This window comes from Acipenser ruthenus, chromosome 11 (assembly GCF_902713425.1).
Source record: "Acipenser ruthenus chromosome 11, fAciRut3.2 maternal haplotype, whole genome shotgun sequence".
In the NCBI taxonomy this organism is placed as follows: domain Eukaryota; kingdom Metazoa; phylum Chordata; class Actinopteri; order Acipenseriformes; family Acipenseridae; genus Acipenser; species Acipenser ruthenus.
The window spans coordinates 23020152-23030679 of NC_081199.1; the positions used below are offsets into that span (position 1 = coordinate 23020152).

The 10528-nt window shown below is 39.1% G+C and overlaps 1 protein-coding gene across 1 annotated transcript; it reads left to right on the plus strand.

The window, feature by feature from the left end:
* The first annotated feature begins 529 nt into the window (after window positions 1-529).
* LOC117426982 (keratin, type I cytoskeletal 18-like) lies at window positions 530-9829 on the plus strand. The gene is made up of 8 exons (XM_034045272.3): window positions 530-1008; window positions 2510-2592; window positions 3249-3405; window positions 3793-3957; window positions 4633-4758; window positions 5357-5577; window positions 6811-6839; window positions 7969-9829. The coding sequence occupies exons 1-8, from the start codon at window positions 601-603 to the stop codon at window positions 8064-8066; spliced, it is 1287 nt and encodes a 428-aa protein (XP_033901163.2). The 5' UTR covers window positions 530-600; the 3' UTR covers window positions 8067-9829.
* The last annotated feature ends 699 nt before the right edge of the window (window positions 9830-10528 follow it).

Here is a 10528-nt window from a genome sequence, read left to right on the forward strand (position 1 = left end):
ATCTTTTGATAATCTATCCTGTTAGGTTTGCTTTTAAGAAATATATTTTTTAACCGTTTTGCTTATGAATTGCTTATAAAAAGTGCTATCTGAGCGTGTAGTTTTGCAATTTGCACCATTCCTTCCTCCCTTGAGTTTGGCACTTTACAGGTCTAATCAATCAAATACTACTACTACTACTACTGCTAATAATAATAATAATAATAATAATAATAATAATAATAATAATAATAAACTTAAAAACAAAATGCGGTACTACTATTGCCTACTGTTCTCAATCAGTGCTTGCAAAGTTTGGCTAACATTTTTGGTAACTGTTGTCTTATCACCTGCACAGGTAAAGAGAACAACATGATCTCTATTCCACACACAACACTTTTAACATCCAACATCTGTGATCTCATCTGTACAGTCTGCTTTTGGGGCGTCTCCGTCTGTCTGATTTGTTGAGTACTGATGCATATTCATCATGGTTACAGGTATACCGGCGTATATAAGCGGTAGCAGAACGCCTGGGCAGCGCCACACCTGTCTAGGTAACTATCTTCATACTCTCCAGAGCTTTGCCACTTTAAGAAAATCCATACTCCCAAATTCAACATGTCCTTCACAGTGCGGTCCTCAGTCGTCCCCCGCTCATTCTCCAGTACCAGCATCTCCTCCGGGATTCCAATCCATAGTGCCCTTCGCTCCAGCGCCGCCAGCATGTTCACTGGGGCCGATGGAAGGGGTTCCCGGATCTCTGTGCCCATTATCAGGGCAGTTAGCAACAACTTGAGCAGCAGTCTGGATCTCAACGCTGGGAGCTCTGCTCTTCTCCACAATAATGAAAAGGAAACCATGCAGGGTCTCAATGGGCGCCTGGCCGGCTACCTTTCCAAGGTGCGAGGACTGGAGGAAGCCAACAGCAGACTGGAGGACCAAATCAAGGAGGTCATGTCGAGGACAACACCCACCGAAAGGGACTGGAGCGCCTACGAGAAACCGCTGACAGACCTCAGGAAACAGGTACATACTAAATAATAAAAACACACATTGGAAGAATAGACTATACAGATCATATGGTTTTTTTTTGTAATCGCTGCAAAGCAGGGGTTTCTCACAATCGACCTCCCGCTCTTAAACACAGCGCCGATACCGCTGTACAAAAGAGTCGTTTCCCTTGCAATAGCTGGGATCAGGCTTATGCCTTCATAATTGATTGTGTCACCTACCACGCTACAATATAAAGTGGAAATTACAATTCCCCGCACTGAATATTTTTTCAGAAGTTATGTGTAAAAGTATTTCATTGTGTTGTGCACAAATTGAGAGTTAAATATTCATTGAAACTGGCACGCGAATGAGCAACTGTGTAGTTAAAGAAAAATAGGCAAACTTTCTTTTTTTAAATCAAAGAGGTTTGTTTATGACACATTAATCAAAACAAAACAAAAAAAGTGTGAATTTTGCATTTTTAGTGTCCTTGGACACATTATTCTACAACGGGTTAGATTGTACAATAATTGTATAAAGGTTAAGAACCGTCGACCTATCCCAGATAGTTATATATCAATAATAATAATAATAATAATAATAATAATAATAATAATAATAATAATAATAATAATAATGATAACCTTGTATGCCTATATTTTTGTTTTTACCATCACTTGTATTACCGTTAGTTATTTTCTTAAATCTTTAAATTGAAATCATTGTTTCTAAAAAGAATAGTATATCAGTATATTAGTTTGCTTTAAAACATATTGTGCAATCTGAAATGATCAGTTTTCACGCTGACGAACCCAGCCCTCAAACTAAAAATCAGAAGTCATCAGTAAAATGCCCAAAACATAAGTTTAAAATGTTAGCCCCTTAAAATGATCAATCTGCAGTATGTTTCTTTCAGAAAGTAGAAACGCTGCCACTGTCTTTTTTAAGAGGGAAGCGTGTTAGTATTATTGTTATGAGAAAAAATGAACTAAACTAATATTAGAGGTGTTGATAAGGTTGGGAAGAACCACACCCTCGCATAGATAAATCCGCAATGTGAGTTCTCAAGCCGTTTTCCTATCGTGAACAAGCACGAGGTTGAACAATGAACCTGAATTTGTTTTTAATCTTTTCCATAATTACATTCTTAAATAATTGTTTTTACATAGTAGGCCTACCACACAGAGTTAAACATACTGTTTGATAGCCAGTACTTACATTTACTGGGGTATATATTTATATCTGAAGTGTAGTTTCTGACAAATACCACACCTGTACAAAATGCAGCAGACTACAGCTTTCTGCTTTTGTCATACAGTAATACAGAGTGGACAGTTAATAACAAGCTATTGCCTTTGGGGGGCAGTGTTCTGTTGCCATATACTGTAAGTATTACAGTACATACTTTGGATCATGCTTTATAGGACCAAAACATTCATAAGCAAGACACTAGTTAAAAGAACAATGGCTGAAACAATGTTGTATTGTTTCAATGCGTGTAGCTGGATGTAACCGGACTCCTCTTCCCCTGCAGGTCAGCGACATGGCTCTGGACAATGCCAGGCTGGTCCTGCAGATTGACAATGCCAGGCTAGCAGCTGATGACTTCAAAGTCAAGTGAGTTTGATTCAAATCTTTTTGATCGATTTGTTTTAGAAAACAACCTTTACGAGACTGAGCTTCAGTAGGTAAGTGGCGAATGCGGGGTGAATTAAGCTTGCAATATCAATTGGCACAGCTTGAGCAGACCGTTTGCTTCATGAATTCTCTTTCATGTTAAGGTACCCTACGCGTTAGCTTATATAATAATCTTTACAATGGCAGGAAACTTTTCCTATTAAAATGTATTTGCCCTGAAAGGTTGTGGTACATTTGTGCAGTTGATTCTAGCATAATAAACACTTTAGTCTTTAGAATAGATAAATAGGGTTCTGGTAGGTGGCTCAGAGCTGGTTTGAGACGCTGTGTAGATTGTCAATTGTCATGGCATATATTGCAGTCTTGAATTAATTCTTCTTGCATTCAAACCCAAAACGCATTTTTTATTACCAGGATATATCATGTGAAAGATGAACCCTTACAAAATATATACTGTAAATATTATGGGTTCAATTTATTATAGTTTTTTTTTAGAGCATTGTACAGCACCAGTGAATCACCCTGAATTACAGAAACCACATATTCTTGGTTAAAAAAAGTTGTTGATGCAATGCAGGGTTGATTTATCCTGGGTATAGGTTGATAAAACCCTGATGCATTTGCTCCCCCTGCAGGTGGGAAGCGGAACTGGCCATGAGGCAGGGGGTGGAGCAGGACATCGGTGGACTGCGCAAGATCATTGATGACACAAGCATCGGCCGCATGCAGCTGGAGAACCAGATTGAGTCCCTGAATGAGGAACTGGCCTTCCTCAAGAGGAACCATGAGGAGGTAATGCTCTAAATATGACTCCTGTTTCTTTGCATTCAGAATTCATTCTTTTTCGTTTCTGGATTCCTTATAGAATCCAAATGTCCTCAGCTCACCGCGCACCAGCGACCCCTATGGTCTGGCCGGGCGCCTGTAGGCTTGCCTGTAAGCTGCCCAGAGCTGTGTTGTCTTCCGGCGCTGTAGCTCTGAGGTTGCTGCATATTTTTTCTGCTTAAAACTCCCAAATATATTTTATTGTTACACCTAGAACATCAGAGACTCAATTTTGTAGCTTTTAGGATAACACAATTTTGTCCTGTCTGAAATGTTATGAACGACCTTACAAGGGACTATCATGTATTCAAATCAGTTACTGACCATTTCCTGTTGTTCTTGCCCCCCTCACAGGAAGTGGCCAGCATCCGAGCCCAGATCTCGGACTCCAGTGTCTCTGTGGAGGTGGACGCCCCCAAGGGTGTGGACCTCGGTGAGATGATTGCACAGATCCGAAGCCAGTATGAGACGGCTGCGCAGAAGAGCCGCGAGGACACTGAGGTCTGGTACAAGAACAAGGTAAGAGAGAACAAGACCTGGCTGTGAAACTGGGTCCAGAATGGGAGAGGGAGTCACTTGTGAAAGATCCATATAAGTTTACCATGGGAAAAGTTAGCCCTTCCAGTCCTTGTCTTTGTTCCAACCTGGTCTAAATTGTTTAATTGAACCAATTAAACCTCCATCCAAATATTAAAGTAGTTAATCGTATCATATTTATCTTGCAATCTCGACATAACAATCTTTTTATTGTAAATGAGCCATCGTACATGTCAGCAAAAATGCCTTTGATGAATCTTTGATCAAGGCATTTTATTGAAACTTTGCCAGTGCTTTCATCAGGTTAGCGTTTGAAGTTATAGTTGAATTTCCCATCATTTGACCTTTCTGCATCAATACAATATGTTATGATTTAACAACAATAAAATGCAATTTTACAGCAATTAGACAATGTTATCCAAGGTAAAAGAAAAAAGTTTGTCTTAATAATATGAAAACACCATTGAAACGGCAGTGATTAAATGCATTACAGGTGGAAAAGAAATACAGAGTGTGTAGCCTGACAATTGTAACTGTGAATTATATAGAGTAGCATAATACAGTTCTAGTAAGGTTATTATTGTTTCTTTGTGAAGCTTACGAAACGCATTGTAAACGTGCGGCATGTATTCAGCGTTACCTCTGTTTGTGTTGCAGTTTGAGGAGCTGTCCATGGAGGTCACCCAGAACACAGAGGCTCTGCAGTCAGCCAAGAGTGAACTGAATGACCTACACCGGCAGAAAAAGGGGCTGGAGATCGAACTGCAGACACTGCATAACACGGTGCGATTTACCTACCTCTCACACTCTACTGGGAGCTAAGAGACTGAGCAGCTCAGTCAGTGGTGGTCTAACCCCTCTTTACTATAGGCACTTATCCTGTATTTAAGCACTATGGGTCAAGTTCCTAAAGCTGTTTACTTTAAAATTGTTCTTAGCGCAGTTCTAAGATTAGGAAACAAAGTTAAGCTATTAAATTAAGTATCTTCATAGTTATTTCTTAATTTTTGGGTGCTTTTTTAAAATAGTGTGAACATTTGAGATTTAAGAATCTAAAAGAAGATACATAGGTTATTAAACGTAATTTGACTCACACTTAAAAGTATGCAGTAAGCCTGTAACAAAAAAATACGACCTTTCTGAGGAATACAGTGTTAGAAGAATTTTAAAATCTATTGGGCAGTCAAATAGTAGAGAAAAATTGTAAAAATTATGGGGAGGTAAAATGGTTGCATTTTTAATTAAAATCAAATAAAATACAAACTGCAAATGATACAGAATGAACAGGTGAATGTAGGAGCTCACTGATTACCCTCTTGAGTTGTACACTTTGGCCCGTGGTGTGATAAATTCTATCTCTCTCTAACCCCTGTTCTTCCAGAACTGTTCGCTGGAGGACACACTGCACGACATAGAGAACCGCTACAACATGGAAGTGGGCAAGCTGAACCAGGCTATCAGGCAGCTGGAGGATGAGCTTGGGCAGGTGCGCACCACCACGGAACGCCAAGCCAACGAGTACACCATCCTGCTCAACATGAAAATGAAACTGGAGGCTGAGATTGCTACCTACCGGCGCCTCCTGGAGGGCGAGGAAGAGAGGTGAGAGGCAGGCAATTCTCTATGTCACAACCTAAGATACAGTCATCACTAAAATGGATGACAAGTACAGTTCTCTAGCTGTCTTTTTATAGACTAAATCAAATACATTTATTATTGCTATTTGCTATACTTGTTTCGAATACCTAGTTAGGAATGAACCACACTTCATGAAAGTAAGCTATTTAAACTGTTTGTAGCTTGTCCCATGTTTTGCATGTGGTTTCCTAGATGCAGATGCTGTAATTATGGGGGAGCTCTTAACCCACAGGTACTGAAATTCACCCCTTCGCTAGTTTAGGTTCTGACAAGTACATTGTTGGAAAATGCTGGAATAGCTTTGGCATCAGCAGGTCATCAAAAGGAATAGAATTGAGAAAGTTTTGGAAAAGAGAAATGGCTGTTGGAACCATCAAGGCTCTTCCCTTGTTTGCACACCATTCAGTCCTACTTAGAGGATCTAATTTAACAAGATGGTGTTTTAGATCCTGCTAAGTCACTTGTTAGGCCATGCAGAAAGACAATCCGTTCCTTGTTATCTGATAAACTATCATATTTACATTGACAGAGTGTGGTTCTACAGAACTGCAGTCAATCATAGCCAGTAGCACAGCAGCACAGCCAAACTGTTAAACTCATAAACATTTTCATTGCTGTCTGCACTTTGATCAGATGACATTCCATAATTTCCTTTCACTATTTCTTTGCCTGCTGGATCATTCTTTGCACAAACTCTCATTTTGGTGTTTTAAGCACTGTATTTCTGCTGGAATATTTATAGTCATTTAAATAAAAAATGTGATAAACATTTAATCAATAATGTTATGCTAAAACAGTACATCATGAGCACAGTTTGGGATTGTTGTACTACATGGCACTTCTTTAGATACAGATATTACAAGTTCATGTCAATCTTACTCTTTCACCTTAAAGAAAGACTTAGGATGTCACAGCGTCTTCTTGTCTATAACTGCTTCTTACAAACTGTACCCAAATTTTTAGCCATTGCTGTTCTTTCCCTACTTGTGTTCTGCTATATCTTTTGGTCGTATTGTATTGTAGGAAAAGCTTACATACTAGAAGATATAACAGCAACATTATGCCATCCCTTAGAAATGACAGCACTGTCATTATACATTAGTTACACAATAAGAGCAAATGCTTCAGCTTTTTTTGCAGATGGCATGTTAACTTCATTCCATTCAACCAAACACATTTTTGTTTGTTGTTCTGCAGAGCTGAGCCACTGCAGCCAGTGAATGCGGGTGAGTGTCTTGAGAAAACGGCTTGTTTCTTTATTGAAGTAACAGTTGCTAACAAAACAGTTCCATACATTTATATTAGTCTCAAATGTGAAGTTGTGAAAGAAACACATGCTTTAGCAAACATGTATTTTCATTTTAAATCATGGTTAAAGAAACCTCATGCTTTTGTGGTTCATTTCACTGGGAGGGTACAATTATCCCCACCCATTTACTGGCTTCTTTCCTGTCAATCAGCTGCTTCCCCTTGTGAATGACCTGCTTTCAGTGATCCAAAAGACTGGGGTGAAATGAACAAGGAGGCAGTACCAGACTTCCTGGAAAGCATGGCAAGCAAACTGAGAACTTAGTGAAGTACCAGGTGTCTGTTTTAAAATGAAAATACATGTTTGCTGTAAGACATATTCCATTCAAAACTTCATATTTGAGACCTATATTGCTATGGAAGTGCAAAATGGGTGAGATTTATGGAATTATTTTGTTAGCTACAATTTAAGAGAGTTACATTTGATTCTATTCAGCACAGTCAGAAAGCTATGGATGAGTTAAGTGCCTGTAATTAACCTTGTTCAGTGTCCCAGCATACCAACAATCTACTTTACATAAGGTTACACCAGTTCAGTCACATTTTTTTCTGTATGAAAAGTTGTGTTATTCAAAGGTTTACATGCTTTTTTATAAACTTAAATGGATATGACTAAATATCAACATCAGGCAGCAGGATGTGCTTTTTTTCTACTTTAATATATACCCTATCCTGTTTGAAAACAATTCTGTCCATTCACTATCTTGTAAGGGTGTTTCAGCATCTTGGGAGCTCACTAGTTTTCCATATATGGGATTCAGTAATTAAGCTATGGGCTAAATACATCAAAAGTACACGTAGAACGAGATTTATGCTTCATTTATGATTTAGTCGGTTGAGTACTATACATTGGCCACTCAAAAACTCTTGACATCCCCAAATTGCACTAATCCACACACCCTAAAATGGCCTCAACCATTGACATGAGAAGCTGTTTGCCAACAACAGAACAGCCTCTCCTCATGTCAATGGTGCTCCTGGTATTCTTCTTCCTACCATGTATATGAAATGCAATACACACATTTCCTTTCCTTGTATTTGTTTCAGAGCCTCAACAGCAGAGTATTAGGAGGGTGGTGGTGATAAACCAGGAGCTTGTGGACGGGAAGGTCGTGTCTCAGAAAGAGGAAGCGATCGAGCAATAAACTAACACAAGCCCTGCTCCTTCTATTATTAACCTCACATGGATTTAGGGGGTTTTAATAAATGCTTTGTACTGCCTCTGCTCAAGGCTGATCTTATGCCGAAACAGTAGCGTTTGCCTTTTTTAAATAACATAAGTTTTATATGGTCAAGTTTCAGGTGTTTTCATTCATTTGTTCCTTGTTCTTAGCAATAAAGATGGGGTTCAATTGATACATTTCTGTCTTTCTTTCATTATTCTCTAAATAGTGCACAGCTCATGCTGCATTTTAAAACCACAGCATCTCAAAAATAAAATTCCTCTGGGTGTGTTTACATTTACTACACTGTTTACTGCTTTGTGTGCAGTCCTGTTTGTCTACATTCCCCCAAGGTAGTTTTGACTTTAGAGACATAAGCTTACTCCCCCTTGATACTTGCTTACCACTGTGGCATCTTATACTGTAAGCCACACAGACCTGCTCCTGTGATTACTTGCAGCAATAGTAGGTTATGAATTACATATTCAAGCACAAAAGGCAAAACTAACTAGAATGCAGTGTTTTTCAGGAAAAAAGTCAAGCATTCCTGAAGTGAAAATGTAAGAGGAATGATCTCTCTGACAAAGTGGTTTATACATCTCAAAGTGTGTGGTCTGTATCATTGGTGGAGTTTCCATGGCGTGTTTTTTTTTTTTAGCTTGAGACATCTGCTTGAGAAAAATGTCTTGTGTAAAATGCTTTTTTGGGTTTCCATTCGCTCAGTTTATTTTACTTGAGTAAACCGGGCTTTTCACCCGACGTCATGCAAATTAATGGGAAAGGTGGGAGTTGTTATGTAAATTGGCTTTGTGTAAAGTACAAAGTACTCATGCTGTTTTTGAAGATTACTAGTGACATTTTGTGAAAATGTGGTTTCCATGCACAGAGAACTGGTACACAAGTGAATCTAAGGCTGCAATAAAGCAAAATACCTTGTGCCTGGTTGGTTAATAATGTGTTTTACTGCTCTTGCCCAAATTGTTTTTCAAATGTCATTAGTGGGGTGTCATGTTGTTAGTAGTGAATACTGTTTCAACTCATTTATCTTACGACTCATTAATTAAAAATGAACTCGAAGGTATAAAATGAAACTGACCAATAGGTATTGCAGATCAACATGGCTGAAAACCGGCAGAGACTTTATATATATTACTCTTTCATTCAGGCAATACAGCATATAGGGGATCAGGTGATGCTGCGTATACTACCCTGGCTTAGAAACCCTATCCATCTGGACGGCTGTCAGCTGCTGAGGAAGCATTCAACACCACGCTTGGGCAAATACGGGTAGTGGGGAGTTGAAAGGGAGGTGGCAGATACTGATGAAACGGACTGAAGTGCAGCATTAGTTTGTTCCCAAAATTGCCACTGCCTGCTGTATCCTGTACAAACTCTTGTTAACAACAAAATGAGGTATTCAGGAATCAGTGGCTGCCTGAGACAGGTGGGGAAGGTTACCAGTGTTGCCAAGTCTCATGAGAGAAAAAAAAAAACACGGCACTGCCTTTCAAAACAAGCCCAAGCCATGTTAGAGTGGGTGTTTATGCAAATTCCAACCCGCGACTCTCAAAAAACAAGTCTAATTCCGCTTGTTATAAGCGGACTTGGCAACTGTGAAGGTTACCTCAGCCGCCAATTTCAATTGGACAGCAGCGATCTGAGGAGGCTTGTGCTGTCAGAGATGCTCTCCTTTCTTTTAAGTTGTGCTGGATTTACTGTTGTGCTAAATATTAATGATGCAAATAAATAAAACGCAATCAATATGTTAACTTGCAATTTTATTTGTTCAGTTCAGAGAGGATATCAACAACTTGCTGGTATATATGTTGTGCTGTTTTGGGCGGTCAAGCTGGCTCATGAGATCCAGTACATCAACTATATTTATTAACGTGGAGGGTGGCCACGCGTTGTCTTCAGATATAGCTGGGATCAAAAAAAGGACAGGAATTAATTCAGTTACAGACATTTAAGCAGCTCACTTGCTCTTCGTGTTTAACTTTAGCGTAGTTTTTACAGCAATGGTATTCTCAAACAACTGCTTTAATACCATAACAAGGGCATAACGCAGTTCATGGTAACTGGTTTTATACAGAACTGTAAACCCAGAAGAGATATACAACATGACAGGACATACGCAGCAAAAAACAATAATAAAAAAAAGCCGCCTGCATTATCATTAAGGTGAACTACACCACTGCTAACCATAAAATCGCCTATCAGCCACTTACTTTCTGCCATCTTGGAATCCACAGTAACAACTGACCTGCTCCCTTGCAATATTTATAGTTAAGGATAAACACGCTTATTCACATTTACACATGAAATGCGGGTTTCCGTGCGAAACTGGGCGTGGATTTTCTCGTGTTTTTCGTCATTTACACGAGTAAATGAGATTTACCCTATCCCTCTCTTTGGCCATTTTTTTCAGCCACAGACCTGATTTA

Bases quoted from the DNA above. Each gene is read 5' to 3' on its own strand.
- LOC117426982 (XM_034045272.3), top strand. From the start codon at position 601: ATGTCCTTCACAGTGCGGTCCTCAGTCGTCCCCCGCTCATTCTCCAGT. The intron at 2,593-3,248 runs GTGAGTTTGATT...CTCCCCCTGCAG, and splicing joins GCTGATGACTTCAAAGTCAA to GTGGGAAGCGGAACTGGCCA. The intron at 3,958-4,632 runs GTAAGAGAGAAC...TTTGTGTTGCAG, and splicing joins AGGTCTGGTACAAGAACAAG to TTTGAGGAGCTGTCCATGGA.